The sequence below is a fragment of the Sinocyclocheilus grahami genome, unplaced genomic scaffold, assembly GCF_001515645.1.
Source record: "Sinocyclocheilus grahami isolate Dianchi unplaced genomic scaffold, SAMN03320097.WGS_v1.1 scaffold58.1, whole genome shotgun sequence".
NCBI lineage: Eukaryota > Metazoa > Chordata > Actinopteri > Cypriniformes > Cyprinidae > Sinocyclocheilus > Sinocyclocheilus grahami.
Window position 1 is genome coordinate 3,475,713 of NW_015505237.1, and position 23,429 is coordinate 3,499,141.

The 23,429-nt window shown below is 41.4% G+C and overlaps 1 protein-coding gene across 3 annotated transcripts in view; it reads left to right on the forward strand.

The window, feature by feature from the left end:
- LOC107584310 (protein PRRC2A-like) overlaps positions 1-21,321 on the forward strand; it is a 32,552-nt gene extending 11,231 nt beyond the window's left edge. For 2 of the 3 annotated variants that reach the window (XM_016270885.1, XM_016270884.1), the window contains exons 3-17: positions 3,737-3,914; positions 4,270-4,366; positions 4,601-4,676; positions 5,646-5,789; positions 5,948-6,198; positions 6,311-6,393; positions 7,593-7,741; positions 11,687-11,789; positions 11,890-12,088; positions 12,232-12,324; positions 14,709-15,252; positions 15,439-15,674; positions 16,178-16,469; positions 16,554-16,776; positions 16,920-21,321. In XM_016270885.1, coding sequence (XP_016126371.1) covers positions 3,737-3,914; positions 4,270-4,366; positions 4,601-4,676; positions 5,646-5,789; positions 5,948-6,198; positions 6,311-6,393; positions 7,593-7,741; positions 11,687-11,789; positions 11,890-12,088; positions 12,232-12,324; positions 14,709-15,252; positions 15,439-15,674; positions 16,178-16,469; positions 16,554-16,776; positions 16,920-19,887 — 5,636 coding nt within the window. In that variant the 3' untranslated portion in view covers positions 19,888-21,321. The remainder of the gene's footprint in view (positions 1-3,736; positions 3,915-4,269; positions 4,367-4,600; positions 4,677-5,645; positions 5,790-5,947; positions 6,199-6,310; positions 6,394-7,592; positions 7,742-11,686; positions 11,790-11,889; positions 12,089-12,231; positions 12,325-14,708; positions 15,253-15,438; positions 15,675-16,177; positions 16,470-16,553; positions 16,777-16,919) is intronic. The other variant, XM_016270886.1, reaches the window with a different exon arrangement.
- The last annotated feature ends 2,108 nt before the right edge of the window (positions 21,322-23,429 follow it).

Below are 23,429 nucleotides of genomic sequence, written 5' to 3' on the forward strand. Positions count from 1 at the left end.
AAAAGGTTACACTGGTCAGTTTAAATAGACCGTAGTATACCCGTTCACTCTGCTGTTATGCCAAGGACGTTTTTGCTCATGTGAAGAGGATGATCTTTTCCATCTATATGCGAATGCGTGTAAAGTACAAGCCTATTTTACATTATAAATAATAGTTTAACATTCAAATACATTACGAATATGGAAACATTTGGATTTGTGCCGAATGAGACGTGAGCAATAAGCTCCAAATACATCTAGCCAAACCCGTGCTTGCTCGTCCTCGTATGCAGGCACGCATGCACTGTCACGATCTAATGCACTGTAAATGCCGGATTTTTAAAAACAAATAGGCCTACCGCAACGCTAAAATAAAAAATCTGAGATTTTCCGGAACAGGATCCAGCAGGATCAAATTAAGTACTGGTCATAATACTCACATGATAATGTTTGATGTGAGCAACAGTGTGTTTTGCTGCAGCAGCGCCGATGGAAGCGGTTCACTGACTGCGCAGCACAAGCACACGCGCCACAGTTACGTTTGGGATAATTTTATTTTAAATGCCATAATGTCAGTTGAAAACATTGCTATAGTGTTTTAAAATACTATAACGAGCACCACGAAACCATTTAAAGAGGCACGTTCAGCGGTCTCCGTGATGGAAAACAGTCAACAAAGTAAAAATTATTACTATTTTTTTTTGAGTAACTTTTGCACATCCTGTCATGCCGGGCTGCATAGACGCATTTTGCAGCATTAAGGTTAATGATTAATCGATTAATTGATTGTTAATTTAAACGACGATCGATCATGGAAATGATCGAAAATTGACATCCCTAGTTTGCAGATTCTGTTTCATGGTGATTGTATCTGTATTTTGTCATTGATTTATAGGGCCCTATGAAATCATTTTTTCCCCCAATTTCCATTTTTTCCCCTGCTTTAATTGTTACATTTAAGCAATTGTTTAAATGTAACAATTAAATTAAATTAAGCAATTGTTTAAATGTAACAATTAAATTAAATTAAGCAATTGTTTAAATGTAACAATTAAATTAAATTAAGCAATTGTTTAAATGTAACAATTCAATTAAATTGTTTAATTAAAAACAATTAAATATTCTGTGTGTTATGATTTCACTTTTCTGGATTCCTTTTGAAATGGTTTCATTAAATTTAAATAATCAAAAAGCTTGTCTGAACAAATGAATAGTGAATTTAATAATTTTATAAAAATGTTTACATTAAAAGGTCCCTATAAAATGTTTTATTTTTTCAGAAATTGTGTTGTCTGGTTTCATTTTTCTGGATTCATGATTTAATATAAATGTATTATCGAAAACAGGGGTAATCAAATAAATTCATTAAACATGAACAGTTTAATTATTCTTTTAAAATGTAATTAAATAAAAACGTAATAATTTCAACAATTGTTTTTTTGGCAAAGTGCTGCACAACAGAGGTTTGTTATTTAAATCAAAAGATGGACGAAAAATCTAAATTTTTCGAATGTAAAATAGTAATGTAGTTCTGTCACAATTTCTTCAACAGAACTCATATTTTGATTGGGTGTAGGGGTGTGCGATATGACTATTTTTGATCATGGATGATTAAAATGTCTCTACGATCTGCTTTTGAAGAAATATTGTAGTATCGTGCTACAGCGTGCCTCCGTCTCCATATACTGTACAACACAACATAAATTCACATCAAATGTTATCTCAGCGGTAGAGTTACTCCACGGGACACTACACTTATTTGCAATCACAATAGTACATTATTTGCATGTGTTTTAAGGCATTGCCGGTTAAACATTTCATTCGAGTGCTGTTCTGATGTGCGCTTTCTCTGAGCGCGTACAGCTGAAGCGTGCGCACGCTAAAAAGTCTGTCAAAGTGCCTAATTACTGGACTTAGTTATGTTTTGTGTCTGATTGAGTTAATACTGCCAAACACACAAGGATTACATGTAAACACTGTTGGTTATGTCTGAAGTGAAAGTAAACGTTTGAGAGAAAAATGGATGCATGCCTGTATATTAGATGCGTGCTGCTTTTAAAGGGACAGTACTAAACATGCTGCCGCTTGTCATTAGGGCCTTTCACATCACGGGAACCTTTTCATAGTACCAGAACTAATTGTGGAGCTACCCACTTTTTGGCGTTTTCGCACCGCTGGAACTGGGTGCGATTTTACTAAGACGATAATGGACACTTTTAGAAAAAATGGCTTTATAAAGGTAAAAATGCCCATAAAATGCAAAAATCAGTTTAAACTTATTGGAAAAGATTAATTTCTATCAGTATGAACTGACCACCACACAGAATATGAAGAATATTAAAAACATTAGGAGTCAGCTGTCTTCGGCAGTCCTTAAGGTACCAGCACAATAACACACTCAGCAAAATATCGTCTAATTATCATTATCGATATCGCATACCCGTACCCAGCATTGGTTTCAGTTTCTTTTTAGCCTAAATTAATATTTTTATAATAACAAAGATAAAATAATGACAAAGATTTTTATCTTCGCCCACTTTGGCCTAAATGTCGGCTATTCTTATTTAAAATTATTTTACCTTGTAAAGCCTTTTTTAAATGGGGAAATTCATTTGGCTGTACTGCTCAGACAACTTGCAAAATAGTAAACCCAACATGACAAAAAAATCGTGATATTTTAAAACAAATAAATAAATAAAAATTTGTGATTATATTTTTGAGTGTGTGTAGTAGATGAAACTGCTCTGCTCATTCACAGAGTCACGCAGTCTTTTTTCCCTTTAATATTTATAGACACTTGTCCATATCTCAATTTAATTAAGTGTACAGCCCTTCTTTTGATTTACTACGAAAGTTAGTCACATTCTGTGTTGTTCTGTAAATTCAATTTTTGAGACTGGATTCTGTGATTCCATCTGTTTTATCTGCATCTTGGAAATCATCATAGGGCACTGGGTTTCCACTGCAAGACACTTCATGTATTAGCAGGAGGTGATGGCTGCTGTGCCATCTGTGCCGTTTTGATAGGACTGATGCAGCTCATCTGTCTTTGTCACAACTGTGTAATACAGCGGTTGCATATTAAGATAATGCAGTTCTTTGCAGTGCGCCGTGTAAGAACATAATCTGTCGGGCCTTTCTGAAACAAAGCCGCTTCATGTTCATTGATTTCTAAGTTTCTTAAATCCCACTCTGGATCCACCCTAGTGTTATTTAAACAGTTTCCAGTTGTGTCAGCATTGTCCAGGGCAGCTCACTGAACTTTTGAGGTTTGACCTAAGACAGAGTTTGTCTTGTTCATCGCTTTTCCTGCTTATGTTTTATTCAGTAGCTGAACTACCAACTGCCCTCTTTTCCAAAATACAATTCTCCCAGCACTCCAGGCTGCTTGGCTCCAGGGAACAAACAGGGGATTGAGAGTCGAGACAGATGTGCTTTTCAGCTTTTGAAACCACCAATGACTGCTCTTTGCAATGCTCAACCTATTTTGCATGGGCCAAGTCTGTTGTGAGCGTGTTAAAGTGGGATTTTTGACCTCAAGTCAATTTCGAGTCAACCATTTGAAACAAATCCACACAAGATAGTCTTGCTCCTTTCACTGGCCAGCCAAGCATTCCTAAGCCATAATGGATGAGGGAGTTTGATGGTCTTGCACATGCTGCAGTCTCTCCTGCTTAGTCTCAGGCTGCGTCCCTCAAGACGGTATTGGGTTTCTGCGCTTGTTTATTTACTCCTCCTGTCGCTCTTCTACTTTCAGTTGCCCCTCGTCATGGCTTACAGTCTCTTGGTAAAGTTGCCTCTGCACGGCGCATGCCCCCCCCAGCCAGCTTGCCTAGTTTGAAGGCGGAGAACAAAGGCAACGACCCCAACGTCTCGCTCGTTCCCAAAGACGGCACAGGATGGGCAAGCAAGCAGGAACAAGCAGACCCAAAGAGGTGAGGCATGCTCACCATTCTAAATGGGAGCTACATTACATTATTCTTTGTGTAATTTAACACACAATATATATAAAACCCCTACCAGCTCCATCACCATCACCTTTGAAAAAGTGATCAGTTAACTGACAATGTGCTCTAATGGTGCATCGTTTTCCCTATGGACCCCCCATATTCTTAAATTTGTATAGAAAAATCACATCAAGTCTGGTTTTGATTGGACTGTAGAAAACTCAGGCAAAGGCATAATTATCTTTGGAGACCTTCCACTCTCTGCTGTCTGTAAATGCAGTCTGATTGGATACATGTCCATGCCTGCCATCTAATGTCTGTTGTTTTTGTTTTTTCCCTGTAGTACCGATGTATTGTCAGCAGTGCAGCCGGAGTCGCAGCAGCCTGTGGTCTCACAGACATCTGCGCCGAGCGTGCCGAGAACACCCCCAGCTCAAGAGGTGCCATCACACAAACATGAATAATGTCCAACATTATGCACTTGTTTTTCAACAAGTCTGAGCTAATGAAGCCCGCATCTCACAGCTGTAGTTGCTGTATGACCAGACACATACTAGTGAACATGTTTAAAGTCAATGAACTCAGGATTTTTGGCTTAAATGTACATTAATTAATTATTCTTTTTGTTACTCTGGTACATCGTTTGGTTCTTGACAATTCTGTGTGTATCTTAGGCCCCAACTCAAGCTCTAGCCGCAGGGCCAAGGTCCTGGGCTCCGGCCAGTGTTACACATGGAGTACAAGGAGATGGTAAGATACAGTACCAAGAGGACAACTCACTATTGGCGCTTTTCCATTGCATGGTACGGTACGGTTCACTTTTGGGGGGGGTTTCCCACTGGGTACAGTACCTGGTACCTGGTACTTTTTTTAGTACCACTTCGGTTGGGGTTCCAAGTGAACCGTAACGTTACCAAAACGTGACGTGTAAACTCTGCTGATCACGGATTGGCCGGAGAGAATCGTCACTACCTGCGTCACTGAACTTGCGACACAAACACAAAAGAACCGCTAGATTTAAATCAGCACAGCCAGTGAGGGATCGAACGCAACAGTTTTGAACGAGCGCACCTTTTTTTTTTTTTTTACAACAAAAAAGTTTGTTTCATTGTTCAACATTCCTCCCGTTGATAGCAGAGGAGCGGATCCAGCGAGAGCTTGATGCGGAATGAAAAAGGTTTTTTTTTTTTTAGGAGTCGTGGTAGTAGAGGCGGCGCAACTATAACGACACGTGAATAATCCCGCCCACTCTAAAGCGGTACTGAACTACAGTGGAAACGCAAACCGTGTCGTACCAAGCCGTACCGAGCCGAGTCATACCACGCAGTGGAAAAGCGCCATATGTGTACAGTGTTTGAAACTAAAAAATTTAGATTGGTGGGCTACAGTTTCAAAGTAGTAAAATGGTTTCCTATATAAAATATTGGTTTAATTATAAGACTTTTTTTAATCAGCAGTATTTCATAAAACCAAATTAGGGTGATGAACTTGAAATCGAACATTAGTTGAATTACTCTAATTAGGACTAATGATTACATTTCTCAGTAAGGAATATTAAGAAATGTAACGTTATGGTTGTTTCAGTGGATACTTCCTGTTAAACTATTGCTGTTAATCTTTGTTTCATCATGTTATGCATGGACAAGAGAAGTGACGTTTGTAATGAAGGATCTTCTTTATACATCAAAGATATTCAATTCCCTTTGCTTTCCTTCACAGGTGGAAAGGGATCAAACCAACCGTCGCCATTCTCTCGCGAGGAATTTCCCACCCTGCAGGCGGCTGGAGACCAGGACAGAGTTGGCAAAGAACAGGCCACTGCAGATCAGTGGTATGGGCCAGGACCAAGCCTCCGCCCCCAAAGTAAGCATGATGGCCCTTTTCTTCTTTCGATAATAAATTTGTGTTTTGGAGCATGTGGTATTCATGTTATATCTGTTATCTTCTAGTGCTCCTGATTCGTACTGGTTCGCATGTTCTCAGCAGTTCCTCAATTAATAATTTGTTGCTTTATGTTCCAGACGTAACAAGCTGGCGGGATGGTGGGGGCCGGGCATTGGCACCCACCCTGGCTGGGGAAGCAGTTGCGGAGGGCGGTGCTGGGGGAGCCATGGTGATGGAGGGTGCTGCTGGGGCCCCTCCCATCCCACAGCAGAATGCATCTTCTCATGGGCCGCCTAGAACTTCCCCAACCGGCAACCCCGCACTTCCCCTCCCCCAGCCACCTATTGGCCCGCAGTTCCAGGCTTACAGAGGCATCATGCCTCCCTTCGTAAGTTTCGTACATTTTCATTTTGGCCCATCTGTAGAGAATGTCTAAAACTGTGATTGATTTGTTCAGTGCATTCATAGCCTTTCTGTTCTTTCTGGATGTTTTTCTCTAGATGTATCCACCATACCTGCCCTTCCCACCCCCTTATGGTCCACAGGGACCGTACAGGTACCCATCCCCAAATGAGGTCCCTAGGTAAGAATATTTATATTTATACTGAGTAGGCTTGCCATGATAGACAGTGATACCGTTGTTAAGCCGCAACACCGGTTACGTCACTTGCCCACCACGTCACCGACCCCCACCGTCGTTTAGATTTTATATTGTAATAAAAATTATTTAGTTCAGTAAAAGAACAGACACTACAATTAAAAACTGAATGCGGCTGCTCAATGTAGCGTGCCGAACGACAGTCGCATCACCGATCAGATTTCATTTATCCAGTCAGGAGAGCTGACTGACAAGAAGTCGAGCTGACTGACAAGAAGAGTGGGGTGAGACAGACAAGACGATGGTGGATGATTTAGTTTCGAAACTAAATGCAAAAGCGCCCGTTTGGCAGTATTTTGGATTTTGAAAAGCCTGGTGACATTTGCCGTTTATTTAAGGTGATTTTGGAAGTTTTTTTTTAAACATTCGTTTCTTATTTAATTGGTTCCACATTGTTTGCTGATTTTTACTTGATTTAAACTTTGTGTAATTTATTTATTTTATTTGACATCAATGTGTATGCCGTGCCGCCAAGCTTTCTTACTCGTTTTGCTAATAAACGTTCTACGTTTCATATTTATTTGGCTATATATTATACTTATTTCCAGTCTTGTATAGCCTTCCTATTTAAACTTTATGTAAGTTATTTGTTATTTTATATTAGGCATAGCCTGCCCTATAGCATGGTGTATTTTTATTTGTTTTGTTAATAAAAGTTCTATGTTTTATATATAGGCTAAAGTGAGTTTGACGTTGTATTTTGTTGTTGCATTCAAGCAATTGACACCGAATTGCCGCTAATTCGAAAGTGAAAATAAAATGTGCACACCGCTTTTAAGCTATTTAAAAGCGAAGGAAAGCAAGGAAAAAAGGGAAAATTCTAACTAAAAACAAACAATTGCTTTACGCCGAATTGCCGCTATTTGAAAGTGAAAGTAAAATGCGCACGCCGCTTTTGCAAGCTATTTAAAAGCGAAGGAAAGCAAGGGAAGAGGGAATGCCCCTGCCCCCACAGTGATACAGGTATTATCGGTGTTGTCACACGTTGATTAACCGGTGTGAAAATTTCCTCACCGTCACAACCCTAATACTTAGTAGAAAATACATTAATTAATTCATTCAATATTTATTTCCACAGTCATCCAGTCGGCTTTCCTAACTTTCTTCGAATTACTTCTTGCCAGGTTTTCTCGGTCACAGGGTGGAGTAGGGCCAGATGGGCGGCCCCCTGGAGGCCCTCGGGGTGAAGTGGTAAAACGCCCATCCATCCTCAAACAGGATGACCTGAAGGAGCTGGATGAGCTGGACCATGATGGAGATGAGGGCTGGGCTGGTAAGAGGAATGCTTTCCATTACTCTGGTACATTAGCATGGAATAATTGGGTAACTCGCCTATTTTGTGGTTGTTTAACAAATGACAGTGGCTAAATGTTAAAAATTTTACCCAGCATTTTTATTGCTCAATATTGGTATAGAGGTACAACGTATAATGACAGCGTAGTAACTAGGGATGTCAACGATTAATCGACAATCGATTAATTGTTGATAAGAGATGCAATCGATTAAAGCTGTCAATGGACGACTAAGCAGTTTAATTTTGGGGTGTGTGTGGCTCATGCGCAAAACACGTGCAAGCGGCTGTGAGTGACAGGGCTGGATCTTTGGTGAAAATGATACACTAATGTACAAATTATGCTTTTAATGTCATCCTAACTTTAAAAGTACATTAAAACAGAAACCATTTAAATTTATTTTGTATTGAAATGTAGTAACATAGTCATGTTTAATTATAATTTCCCCAGATATAATTGTTTCATACTGGGCTCTGCACTTTGACAGGGCTGCGGGACACGAGCAGGACAGGTCTATATACAGGTGCATCTCAATAAATTAGAATGTCGTGGAAAAGTTCATTTATTTCAGTAATTCAACTCAAATTGTGAAACTCATGTATTAAATAAATTCAATGCACACAGACTGAAGTAGTTTAAGTCTTTGGTTCTTTTAATTGTGATGATTTTGGCTCACATTTAACAAAAACCCACCAATTCACTATCTCAACAATTTAGAATACTTCATAAGACCAATAAAAAAAAACATTTTTAGTGAATTGTTGGCCTTCTGGAAAGTATGTTCATTTACTGTACATGTACTCAATATTTGGTAGGGGCTCCTTTTGCTTTAATTACTGCCTCAATTCGGCATGGCATGGAGGTGATCAGTTTGTGGCACTGCTGAGGTGGTATGGAAGCCCAGGTTTCTTTGACAGTGGCCTTCAGCTCATCTGCATTTTTTGGTCTCTTGTTTCTCATTTTCCTCTTGGCAATACCCCATAGATTCTCTATGGGGTTCAGGTCAGGTGAGTTTGCTGTCCAGTCAAGCACACCAACACCATGGTCATTTAACCAACTTTTGGTGCTTTTGGCAGTGTGGGCAGGTGCCAAATCCTGCTGGAAAAGGAAATTAGCATCTTCAAAAAGCTGGTCAGCAGAAGAACATGAAGTGCTCCAAAATTTCTTGGTAAACGGGTGCAGTGACGTTGGTTTTCAAAAAACACAATGGACCAACACCAGCAGATGACATTGCACCCCAAATCATCACAGACTCTGGAAACATAACACTGGACTTCAAGCAACTTGGGCTATGAGCTTCTCCACCCTTCCTCCAGACTCTAGGACCTTGGTTTCCAAATGAAATACAAAACTTGCTCTCATCTGAAAAGAGAACTTTGGACCACTGGGCAACAGTCCAGTTCTTCTTCTCCTTAGCCCAGATAAGACGCCTGTGATGTTGTCTGGGGTTCAGGAGTGGCTTAACAAGAGGAATACGACAACTGTAGCCAAATTCCTTGACACGTCTGTGTGTGGTGGCTCTTGATGCCTTGACCCCAGCCTCAGTCCATTCCTTGTGAAGTACACTCAAATTCTTGAATCGATTTTGCTTGACAATCCTCATAAGGCTGCGGTTCTCTCGGTTGGTTGTGCATCTTTTTCTTCCACACTTTTTCCTTCCACTCAACTTTCTGTTAACATGCTTGGATACAGCACTCTATGAACAGCCAGCTTCTTTGGCAATGAATGTTTATGGCTTACCCTCCTTGTGAAGGGTGTCAATGATTGTCTTCTGGACAACTATCAGAACAGCAGTCTTCCCCATGATTGTGTAGCCTAGTAAATGAATGAATAAATTAACTTTTCCACGACATTCTAATTTATTGAGATGCACCTGTATAGGGTTAGGCTATAATTCGTAATTTGTTTCTACGTTCGACTTAATAATTTGTGGGCACTGTCTATATTTCATTAATTTGTTCCCTAGAAAACCCATGATTTAACTAAAATAATGGAACGAATTAAATCATAGGAACGAATTCTTAATTCATGGCCATGAAATCTTTCATTTCCCCCCGCATATTTACCACAGTAAGAGATGCGAAAACAGTGATTAAAAGTAGGGCTGTGCGATATGACGATATATATCGGATGGATGAAATAAAAAGTCTATCGTTTCATATTATGCTCTATCGTTTATTTCGCGGTGTCACATAAGTACATTGTTTATGGTAATACTTTTTCATCATTTGGATGACTGCGATCAAAGAACTTATACTGACAAGAAGTGAAAGCCAATAGAAGTCCAGCAGCAGCACTACGCTTCAGCCATTCTGGAGTGAAAGCGACTCGGCAGTCCACTAGCTTCTTGCTGTCGCTATGGCAAATATCAGCAGCTTTGTTTAAAAAAACGTGCATTGAAGCTGAAATATAGCCTGAACGATGACAACAATAACGTTCAATCACTAGACTAGTGATCATCAAATCCTTTTAACAGTTTATTTTACAGACTTTATTTTAAAGTCTTACCTTTTTTCACACAACCTTTTGCTCTCTAGAAACCATGTCAGTTTTGGTTGAACATATTTTAAGTTCAAGTGTTAGCATTATAAACACCAAATTAATACACCCCCCCCATCATCATGTTTGTAGTGTGTTCTAGGGGATTAAAACGTACAATATTTTTCAGACCTAGTGGAGTAATAGTAAATAATAATATAGTAAGTAATTGTAAATGTGTAAAGTTGCAATAAGCTCATTATAACTTAGTCATATCCATATAAATCATTATTATGGTTTCTATGGCTAGGAACTGCAGTTCCTAAATGGATTTAAGTTTACTACTAGACTAAAAACAGTTAAAGTCAGCAGGTGCATAAGACAGTGCTACGTCCCACTTCAAAACACAAAATATTTTTACACTTTTGTGAGTAATTACCTGTCAGGGTCTTTGGGAACACGATGAAAGGCAAGATTTTTACTGTCACACTGATAGTTTTTGCAGTGGATTGCCCAACATTGTATTCTTTTATTCCACTTTGACTTCTCTTTCGTTGTTATTCTGTCTGTTTCTGTGTATCTGTGCTGTTGTCCAGTTGGAATTTTTACTCCAAAATGGCGACCACGCTACCGAAGTGCCACCTAGTGGCTGTTACCCAGAAAGCATCAGCGTTTCGCCTCTTGGTCTTCTATACTCTTTGCTGCAATCTTTACACGTCACCATGGGGCGTGAAGGGGAGATAGAACCAGGTGGCGAAAGACCAGCCTGAACAGCATGAATGCAAACCCATAGTCACGATGTAACTTGCTAACCCATCATTTATCTTATAAACAAAGCTTTGTATCTTGTCATACTCGCATTAATATGTTTCATGTGAGCGCATTAATATGTTTCATGTGAGCAGCAGTGTTTTCCGTAGCGCTGCCGATAGAAGCGGTTCTCTGACTGTGCGGCGCAGCCCCACGAGCCGCAGTAACGTTTGGGATCATTTTATTTTAAATGCCAATAATTTCAATTGCAAACATTGCGATTTGTGTTTTCAAATACAACAACGAGTACAATATAACTATTTAAAGAGGCGCGTTTAGCGGTCTCCATGACGGGATCTGAAAAAGGCAACAAAGTAAAATGATCCGTTCTACGGCGTGCTCTCTTCATTTTATCAAATGATCATAATCACATCTATTCATTTTACAATCCTCCTTTTATTTAGACTAAAACCCCTTTAATTCGTGTGAGAAAGCATGCATTTTGAGTGGCATTTGCACATCCTGTCATGCCGGTGAATATATGCCACTACAATAGATGCATTTCACAGTATTAAGGTTAACGATTAATTGATTAATTGATTAATTGATCATTAATTTAAACGACGATCGATCATGGAAATGATGAAAAATGACATCACTAGTAGTAACCTTTTCTTGGTGATTTGCTTTGTCTCCAGGAGCACAGGAAGAAATTGACTACTCCGCAAAGTTGAAATTCAGCGATGATGAAGGAGAGGATGATGGGGAAGAGGAACGGTCTGAAAACAAAAATGGAACCCGGTAAGCATTTCCAAAATGTTTTCCCATTGGTCGTTTAATTTAACTTTTTGCACACTGAAGTTCTTTTTGAAAACTTTGTTTTTATATTTTGTTGTAACAGGGAGCCAAGGGAGGAGCAGAGATCCCAAGATGGGCCTGCACCTGTTTCACGTTCCCGGGCATCCGACAGTGGAGGGGATTCGCGCCGCACCCCTCCTTCCTCTGTTGAAGATGGCTCCGCTTCCCCCTCCAGCAAGCCAGGCTGGGCCGAGGAGGGTGAAAGCAACTGGAGCAGTCAGGCAAACGGAGGATCTTATCAGGTATGCATCTCATCTCCCCATCCAGGTCCAAGCCCTTGGTACCACTGGCCTTTGCCAAATAGTGTGCAGTCACTGTGAGGACAGGAACATGCTTGTGGTGTTTCCTGGATGACTCGCTGATTGATACATGTACCCCTATGCAGGGGCGTAGACCTGGACTAGGTGGCCCAAGGGAGCAGCCCTCCCCCCCACTAGGTCCACTTCTTGGACAAGGGCCCTACTCCTACTACCACCAGGTACATGGGGAAGGAGTCCAAGAAATAGGATGGATACGACATGAAGGGATGCGCCGATCCGATATTCATATCGGGTATCGGCTCCGATAGTGCCATTTTTCTCGAATCGGGTATCGGTCAGAGAGGGCCAATCTAAATCCGAGATTTAAAAAAATAATAATTTCTCGATTGTGCGAATTATTCTGTTACACTTCAGCCATATGATAGCTTAACCCTTTAACGCGTACGATCAGAACTTTCAGTGCGTCACGTCATCAACCGCTGAGTTTAAATCCGCTTTCGCGCTTTGGCTGGCGCGGAGCCAGATTGGACGCGCTGAGCGCTTGTCATATTATCACAAATATTCAGTGTTTTCAACCATATAATGCTTATTTTTGGTTTCAGACATTTAAATACGCAAGCAGTGTTGGGGGTAACGCATTACAAGTAACGCAAGTTACGTAATCAGATTACTTTTTTCAAGTAACTAGTAAAGTAACGCATTACTTTTTAATTTAGAAGGAAATATCTGAGTTACTTTTTCAAATAAGTAACGCTAGTCCCTTTGTTTCCCATGTCTTGACTGACAGCTCTCCTGTTGCCATGTTGAGAAAAATGGGGAGTAAGTGCAGAGCGTTGTGCGCGCTGTGATGTTACTGTAGTTCTAGACTAAATATGAACATTATTTACTCTTCTCACGGCACAAAAACAGATTCAGTATTCCTCAAAACGAATAAAAACAGTCAAATGCAAACTCTGAATATGATATAAACCTGCAATAATTAAATGTTAAATACGACAAATATAATTTATGTATTTAATCCCATTTTATTAACCAATGTCTTTGCTACTGACCTTCGATGATCTAATTCAACCATACTAATAAGCAAAAATGACACATTTGCTTAATTTTTGTTATTGCTGAATAGTGTTGAACTTTCTTCTCCTGCGTCATGTTCTTCATGCAATTTGTTTGAGCAGCGCCCTCTACTGTACAGACGTGAATTTGCATTTCCTTCAGCCTGAGGCGTATTCATTTCACTTCTGTTGTGAAAAGGGCTTTGTGTCACATGACAAGCATGACGCGTCGCCATGGAAACAATAAGGCCATACATTCTAAAATAACGGCTGCCTTAAAAAAAAACCTCACGCTGGGGGCTCAGCTAGAATATTTTAAACTCACGCGAGAAAGGGTTAATGTGAGCTACATATGCATATTTACGTCCTTACATTAAAGTTCACACAAATTATTTTCTCCGCTGTGGCTGTCAGTCGTTCAGCCTTTAAACCCTGGTCGCATTCGGTTAACTTACAGCAGTCAGCTCGGTAAAGCTCTCTCCAAGATTATTCTGTGTTCCCATTATACTTGATTTGTAAATACAAATCTATGATTTTGCAAAAAGGACTTTATCTTCTTGCCGGAGTTTAATGTTGTTTTGTTACTTGCTACCGGGTGTCTGTGAGAACAAAACACGGGCGTAGAAAAGACTATAAATTGTTTTTAAGGTGCACAGTAACTGAAATTTAAAACTGTTAAACGAAAGGCTCAATAACTGTTGCACAGATATAATACACTACGCATCAATTTCTCTTTGCTTTGCAGTTTTTAACACGAAGCGCGTACAATGTGCGCCTCCGGTGTGCAGGCTGTGACGCCAGGTTGCTTCAGGCTTCAAGCGCATCATTCTGCACACCGGATGCGCACATTGTAAGCGCTTCGTGCTCATAGACTGTATAAAAACAGTTCGTGCTGCACTGTATTTGTTTTGTCCTATCGTATCTATCATGTTTTGTTGCCTTATTAAAAAATATGCTGTACGCTTAAAAGAAATGTATTTTAATTTTATAGTATATACTTGTATATAAATACATTCATGAATGTTTTTAATGAATGGATTTTATAATAATATAAATAGCAATGTGTAACATTTTACCATATTTAGTGCAACACTTTTATTTGTTCCCCACAAAATGTTTTTTTCACTAAATGTTTGGATTTCTAAAATTATTTTGCACTGATTTTTCTAGAATAACTTTTGGTGCCGAATTATCCACTAACCTAGTTTGATACATTTTTGTCATAGATTATAAATATACATAGGCCTATATTTTTTCAGATGTATTGTTTATTTTATTTTTCTTTTATAATGAAGTAGTCTGTATCTAGTAGATTGTGAAAGAATGATTATAATTTCCACACACAGAGATATATAAATTCTACATTTATTTAAATGAGGGAAAAAAACTTCACTAGTATCGTATCGGTATCGGCCAATACCGAACCCTAGGTATCGGAGGCGAAAAAGGCAGATCGGAGCATCCCTACTAGCAATAGCATATTGGTGATTTAGGAGGTGGTGGTTGTATTGGTGAACTTTGGTTAATAAACCGCCTTCTATCAACAGGACCGGCCTTCGAACCAGTCGCCAATCTCGGGCCCCATCCTAGCTCCCCAGAAGCCCAGTGGTGCCCAGGCACAGCAGCAGGCGGGGGCAATGCCTGGTGGGCCGACCCCTCCTCCCTCCAACACTCTGCATCCCCAGCAACAGGGTGAGGATGAGGATGAAACATGGCGGCAACGGAGGAAGCAGTCATCAACTGAGATCTCTGCTGCAGTAGAGCGTGCCCGTCGGCGGCGTGAAGAGGAGGAGCGGAGGATGCAGGAGGAGCGCCGTGCTGCCTGTGCGGAGAAGCTGAAAAGACTTGATGAAAAACAGCAGCAGCAACAGACTATGAATCCCAGCACCCCCAGTGATGCTCCTACCAACAGTCCTAGTCCTTCCTTGTCTGCATCTGCTTCATCTCCCAATGTCAGTCAGCCACCATCACCCTGTGTGGACACTGAAGACCCTCCTCTATTATCTTCTCAGGGAAGCAGTGCAACACTAGGATTGAATATTAATAACAGACAGCGGGCTGGCAGCAACAGCAGCCATGACTCCAACACTGGTTAGTATTCCATAAATAGTTACAAAAAATGTCTAGTGTTTTGGTTGAATGGGTGATATATTTCTTCATCGTTCTAATACTTGGTGGCCTTTCCTTGGTGAATTTGTTGTAGAAGATGATGAGCAGATTACAGTATTTGTTTTAAATAAGCTGAAATGTAATATGTATGATTTCTTCTTCATTCAGAGTCTCCGCAGGCTCTGCAGCCTCAACCCACCCAGCACCCACAGACCCTGGATGTCCCAGTGCCTGGAGATGCCAAGGAGGAACCTGTGGTGCATATCCGCACTAGAGGTGGAGATGACACAGTGAAGGTGGTTGAAAATGTTGGTGGAACAGGACGGCAGGGAAGTGGTCCATCTGGGCAGAGCTTTTCCAAGTATCAAAAATCGCTTCCTCCTCGTTTTCAGAGGCAACAACAGGTTTGTGTTGGATGTTTTGTCTCTAAATATGGGAAAAGTCGTATCCATTAATCAGAATCAGAATCAGAAGAGCTTTATTACCAAGTATGTTTACACACACAAGGAATTTGACTTGAAGACAGGAGCTACCGGTGCAGAAGAAAGTACAGACAGTGCAGACATACATGATAGTGCAGACATACATGGGAATAACACAGTAGGGATGGAGTGTAAATTATAAACTTGGCTCTCACAATTAGTGCTTCAGTGCTTTAGTTTTAATCCCTTCAAATTAGAGTTTTAAGATTAGACGCGTGTGACTGAGTCCATTTTCAGGAGTTATGTTAATTTGATTATTGTAATAGGAGTACACTACCTTCACACCCAAGCAAAAATATAAAGAACATTTGAATCTTTTAACATACTAACAAATATTCGTCTTTATACTCAGATACTGGGTTTAAAGTTTGACAAACATAAATACTTTTATTGTATAAAATGTGGTCTGTATCATTTTTGGACAGGAGCAACTTCTCAAACAGCAGCAGCAGCAGTGGCAGCAGCAGCAACATAACCAGGTTGCCCAAAATCAGCTCCAGTCTCAGCCTCAGAATCAGCAGGGCCCCTCTCCAGGTACCACACCACAGTCTGGGCCCAAACAGCCAACCCTTTACCCTCCTGGCTCAATGGGACGTCCTCCACCTCTGCCTATGAACTTTGATCCCCGCTGGATGATGATGCCCTACATGGACCCACGAATGATGCAGGGACGTCCCCCACCCATGGACTACTACACTCCCAGCATGCATCCATCTGGTTAGTAAATAACTCAAAAAGATCAACTGAATATTAGTCAAACAGTATTGGTGTCCAGAGATTATAGGGGCTTTTATGTTTCAGGGATGATGAGTCGAGAGCGTTCTGATTCAGGTGGCTCTGGGTCAGATCCGTTTGATAGGCAGCAGCATGGTGGACCCCCTCATCCCCATCGTGGCACACCTCCAATGGATCCCAAACTGGCTTGGGGACCAGATGTTTTTCCAGGGGGTACTGAGGGTCGAGGTCTAAGCTCCCCCCTACGGCAGAAAGCTGTCGAGGAAGAGCAGGCTGGCAAAGGTCAAAGGTAACAAGAAGCTATTTAAACATTAATACATATATAAATACAAAGTTCTTGTATTTAAACCAGTTTCTATTAAAGTTCTTTATTCCAGATTTCTTTCGTTTGTTTCAGAAGCATGATACACTTTTCTTTTTTAATGTTTCTAGAAGTGACACTCCTCCAGTACTTATGCGGGAGGGAGGCACAGCTCCCATTCATCCGCCCAGCTCTCCATCTGGTTCATCTAACCAAACCCCACCACCTCTTGGGATTCAAGTTGGGGGCCAGGGTACTAGCCACCATGCCCATCATCAGCCCTTTATGTGTGGGCGAGGAGGTTACAGTAGCTACCCTGACAATGGATCCAGAATGGGCTCCCACTTGCAGCAAAGGGCCAGCAGTGGAGGAACACTGCATGGTTTTGGCCACCAGGAGGGTAGTCAACGGAGCCAAATCTGGGGGACTCCTCATCCCCATTATGACCGTAATGGCTGTTCTGATCACTCGGCCTTGGAGACCAACTCGCATCTGCAACACCATGGTCCCCCCACTCACGCCCCTCATTTCTCTCTTCATCCTCATAAGCAAGAGAATGGCAGAGAGCGAGAAAAAGGGGGGGAGCCAAAAAAGATTGACCCTTCACCTCCACTCCATCAGCTGTCCCTTTCCCCTTCCTGTTCATCATCATCATCTTCGTCAGCTAGAGAAGATGGTAGTGGAAAACAGTCCTTACATAATCAGGTCCTACCACCGATTGAACATGATACTGGATCTACTCATGCTTCAGGAAGGAAACAGGAGAAAATGGGAAATGCACAAAATCAGCCCCAGCAGCATTCTGTGCAGCAGCACCACCCTAAAGCCAACCCTCGCAGTCGGGAGCACAAAACTGAGACACACTGGGGCCCGAGGCCTGGGGGCTCAACCCATAACAGAAAGGCACCGGGCTCTGGAATGAGTGGAAATACTGAAGAGCCTGCAAATCATGGGGCTGAGAACAAATCCTTTACTCAATCAGATGGCACCACAACCAAGCGAGCAGGTCCAATTAAGAGACCAGTAATTAAAGAGATGAAAAGAGAAGGTGGTGAAGGAGGAGGAGAAAAGACCACTGGAGGCTCTGGTAAAGATAAAGAACAAGATGCTAGCCAGACCGCAACCAAACTAGAAACGACCTCTGGGGCTCAAGGCTCCTCAGCACTCGGTGGAAAAGATGATGCAGTCTCATCAAATAAACCCAGAACTGGCGGAAAGGAGCGAGGTAACACTGGGGGTACAGGTAAAGGATCCAAAAATGGAGAAGGCTCTATCCAGAATTCTGGCTCTTCAGCTCCACAGTCCAGGAGGGAAAGAGAGCATTCTGCTGAAAGAGGGAGCACAACTTACCATGCATCTTCGTCCAGAGGTAGCCGATCCAACCGTGGCCGAGGAGAGTTCTACGGCAGAGGCCGAGGCTACAGGGGCACTTACACTGGCAGTGCAGGTGGTGGCAGCCGTGGCAAAGCAGGTGGCAGGAGCAGCAGGGATTATAGATCAGCTGCCAACAGTGGCTACCACCATGCAGCTTCTAATCAAGAATACAAGCGAGAGGCATCATCTGGCAGTGGTAGGCATAGACATGTGGGCTCTCAGCCAAATCCGGGACGTGCTAGGAACCGAAGTGAGACTCGAAGTGAAGGCTCTGAATATGAAGAGGTGCCAAAGAGGAGACGACAACGGGGATCTGAAACAGGCAGTGAGAGTGCTGGTAGTGACCTTGCTCACTCAGACAAGGAAGACCGCAAGCCAAACACCAAGACTGGCGTCGGAGGAGAGAACCCTACAATTGGCCCTTCATCTTTTTCGGCTCCAAACAGAAACTCCCAGACAAGAGTGTTCACACCAAGGGGAGTGCCCTCTAGACGTGGCAGAGGTGGTGGTGGTGCTGGAGGAGGTCTCCATAGAAGTGGAGGTAGTGCTGGAGTGTCTGGTGGACACAGATCTGGACCTGGCTCTGGTTCTCATGGCTGGTCTGCAAAATCTGCAACTGTGCGAAAGCAACAGACGTCCTCACAGCCACCCCCTCCTAAAGATTCAGGTCGTGGAGCCAATGTTGACAAGAAGAAAGCTGCAGACCAGAATCAGTCTCAGAGTCAAGGTGCAAATCCCTCCGCACCTAATCCCTCTGTGCCTACAGCTATCCAACAGGGGTCCACTGAGAATGGAAGCGCTGGAGCCCCACTGTCCTCAAGTAATGTTCCTTCAAATTCCACTGGCACTCCTGCCCAGACTCTTCCTCTGTCTGCCCCCGACGGACGAGGTTTCCCTAACCAGGGATTTGAGCGCCCCCCTCGTCGCAGACGCCACGGACGATCCCAGCATCAGCAGGACAAGCCTCCCAGATTCCGCAGACTTAAGCAAGAGCGAGAGAATGCAGCCCGTGTCAATGGAAGCAGTGGAATTATTGACGTCGTAGCTGGACAACAGCAGCGGCCTGCTTCACCTTTGCAGAAATCCCTGCAAGAAACCAATAGCACTCCCAATGCATCCACCGCAGCTGTTGCAAATGTAAAACACAGTGTGTCCGCAACTTCTAACAATAATAATAACAGCAGCAACCTTGGGGGTGGAAACCAAAATTTCAATAGCCACCACCACCATCACTACCAGGGCAACTCCCAGTCGCACCTTCAACACCATCACAACCATAAACCAGCTGGGGGCGCCAAATCTCCAGACGTCTCTAACCAGAACTCTGATCAGGCCAACGAGGAATGGGAAACAGCCTCCGAAAGCAGCGATTTCACCGAGTTTCGAGAAAGAGAGGGTGGAGGAGGCGGTAAACCCTATTCCTCCCACCATCATCATCACCACCACTACCACCATCCATCCGGAAGAGGTGGTGGAGGCGGCGGTGGGGGCGAGAGAGAGATGACAGCTAAAGAATTGGCCACCAGCAAGAGAAGCTTCTCCAGTCAGCGCCCTGGAATGGAGCGGCAGAACAGAAGGGTTAATGCCGGTGGTGGTGGTGGTGGTGGAGGAAGAGGCCCCAGGGGTCCGCCTGGTGTTGGTGGGGCGGTGGGTGGCGCTGGCAATGGTGGGGGCAATCGTGGTGAGAGGCATGGCAACTGGCCCTCTCCTAAGAACAGGAAGTGATGCTTTGTTTTTTTTGTTTTTTTAATTTGGAAATATTTAAAATGCATCCCTCTATCATTGGCCACTCTTTTCTGTAAAACCTCTTCCCTCCTTAACATATTAACACTTTATTATCGTAAAAGATTAGTTACCAAGACCATGAACACATTCTAGTTCTTTTGGTTTATAGCTTTTTGTCCCTTATTTGGAAATTCACAATCTGTGTCCTTTCATGCTCCAATAAATCCTAAACTCTACTCTGAGATTTTACATACTACACCCCATTTTAATGGAAATATTTGCTGACTGAAAATGCATATGACCACATGGCCCATTTATGTTGGCATATACAAGCACAAAATGACATCAACCTAACAAAATTGTGCTTAGTTTGTGTATGCTGGGTATGCACACGTTACGTGTGTTTGTGTAAGAACTGTGGCTTGAAGTATATATGAAAGGCCAAGGTTGTTATTATGTACTTGTGTATTCACATCACATGTTGGATTCTGGAAGTTGCTCTTTTAATGAGAACAAATGTATCATAGATTTGTTTTCCCCCTTCTTGTGGTGTTCATTTTTCTTTTCAGCCTCCTAAAGGTGAGGATATCTGTTTTTTTTTTTTTTCCCCCCGCAAAGCAGATCATTAAAACTCATTTTTAAATAAAACCCTCTTCATTTTTGGTTCTAACTCACATGCTATTGTGCCCACCTAGTATCTCACCAACGCTCGACTTTTTTTTTTATTTTATTTGTTTTTTTTAAAATAAAAAATCACTGTAATGCCCACTTTTCAGAACTATGTTGTGTATTTTTCCTTATGTTAAGTTATAGGTCCTCTCTGCTCATTGCTTTGGGTTTTCAAATAGTTTCATTAGCTGTTTTGGCCTCCGCATGGAATTGTAGTCTAATATTGCACATTATACTTGTTAATATTATTAGACGCTGATCTTAATTCAAGGTCCTTCAAAAGTTCCTCTTCATGGATCACATCGTTTTAAGGTTGTTTCTGTTGTGATCAAATCAGATGACTCTTAGCCTTAGTCAGATCCTCATTCAATTAGATGTTTTTTTTTTTTTGAGAACATCCGTTAAAGATTTTCTTTTGTCTTGCACTTATATTAAGTCAGTAAACTCTCCTTTAGAATAAAGATCGTTCAATGTTTTTTTTTCTTTTCTTTATATGGATAGCTGTATATTTGTCATCTTATCTGACTAGGTGTCATACTGCAGTTCCAGGTTATTGAACATGACAAGTATTGTGCTACTGTTATGTTCACTTAACAGTTCTAGGGAGTGTAGAGAATCACTCTTTGACCACCCTTTGCATTGTAAATTCCCTTTTTTTTTATTTTTTATAAAGGAACCTACACAAGCTCTTCCTCCAGTGTGTATTTCCAAAGTCCCCCAAAACATGTCTCAGAACTATGAGCAGTTGTCTTGCTCACATCCTCGGACTGATCTTCAATTTACCAGTCATCTCATTGAGACACAAGTCAATGCCAAGGAGTCTGTGGCCCTTTTTGAGTCGTGTTACAAAATGAGACCTTGCTTCAATGTGCAATATGCCTGACATCAAACAAATTCTGCCCATCCAGGGAGCCTGAGCCCAGGTTATTGAGAAACCACAAATGCTTGACGTCTAAAAAGAAACGGCTCAAAGCATTGTTCCCTCCTCATTTTTGACCAGCATCTGTATCCTAATGGTGTAAGTTGGGGTTTGTTTGTTTTCTGGGAATGCCTTGGTCTAATGAATAGCTTTGAAGTAATAAGTAGGGCTTTCAAATGAAATGTGTGTGAGAGTAGGGCATTTAAAAAGTATGTGTGAATTTCTATCCGATCTCTACATGTAATGTGCTCTTTTGAGGATAGAACTCTTTGTGAAAGGCGAACACGAGTCCCAATTGCCCATCTTTTCTGACACTATTAGGATGTTTTATTTGATCTAGGATATTTTCATTATATGCATTCAAGTGTGTGTATATGTTAATCCAAATGAAGTGCAGTGGAAAAAATGTTAACTCGATATATATATATATTTTTCCTACCTACTAAGGAAAAGAACTAAAGTGGGTTAATTTTACTTTTCTTGCAGACATTTGCCAAACATGGTTTCGTCCTCCGATACAGCTTGGTTGGTCTATTCGTTGGAAGCTGTTCTCCCATCGGCTTTCAGTGCCATCACATGTTGGATTCTGGAAGTTGCTCTTTTAATGAGAACAAATGTATCATAGATTTGTTTTCCCCCTTCTTGTGGTGTTCATTTTTCTTTTCAGCCTCCTAAAGGTGAGGATATCTGTTTTTTTTTTTTTTCCCCCCGCAAAGCAGATCATTAAAACTCATTTTTAAATAAAACCCTCTTCATTTTTGGTTCTAACTCACATGCTATTGTGCCCACCTAGTATCTCACCAACGCTCGACTTTTTTTTTTATTTTATTTGTTTTTTTTAAAATAAAAAATCACTGTAATGCCCACTTTTCAGAACTATGTTGTGTATTTTTCCTTATGTTAAGTTATAGGTCCTCTCTGCTCATTGCTTTGGGTTTTCAAATAGTTTCATTAGCTGTTTTGGCCTCCGCATGGAATTGTAGTCTAATATTGCACATTATACTTGTTAATATTATTAGACGCTGATCTTAATTCAAGGTCCTTCAAAAGTTCCTCTTCATGGATCACATCGTTTTAAGGTTGTTTCTGTTGTGATCAAATCAGATGACTCTTAGCCTTAGAGTCAGATCCTCATTCAATTAGATGTTTTTTTTTTTTTGAGAACATCCGTTAAAGATTTTCTTTTGTCTTGCACTTATATTAAGTCAGTAAACTCTCCTTTAGAATAAAGATCGTTCAATGTTTTTTTTTCTTTTCTTTATATGGATAGCTGTATATTTGTCATCTTATCTGACTAGGTGTCATACTGCAGTTCCAGGTTATTGAACATGACAAGTATTGTGCTACTGTTATGTTCACTTAACAGTTCTAGGGAGTGTAGAGAATCACTCTTTGACCACCCTTTGCATTGTAAATTCCCTTTTTTTTTATTTTTTATAAAGGAACCTACACAAGCTCTTCCTCCAGTGTGTATTTCCAAAGTCCCCCAAAACATGTCTCAGAACTATGAGCAGTTGTCTTGCTCACATCCTCGGACTGATCTTCAATTTACCAGTCATCTCATTGAGACACAAGTCAATGCCAAGGAGTCTGTGGCCCTTTTTGAGTCGTGTTACAAAATGAGACCTTGCTTCAATGTGCAATATGCCTGACATCAAACAAATTCTGCCCATCCAGGGAGCCTGAGCCCAGGTTATTGAGAAACCACAAATGCTTGACGTCTAAAAAGAAACGGCTCAAAGCATTGTTCCCTCCTCATTTTTGACCAGCATCTGTATCCTAATGGTGTAAGTTGGGGTTTGTTTGTTTTCTGGGAATGCCTTGGTCTAATGAATAGCTTTGAAGTAATAAGTAGGGCTTTCAAATGAAATGTGTGTGAGAGTAGGGCATTTAAAAAGTATGTGTGAGTTTATATCTGATCTCTACATGTAATGTGCTCTTTTGAGGATAGAAC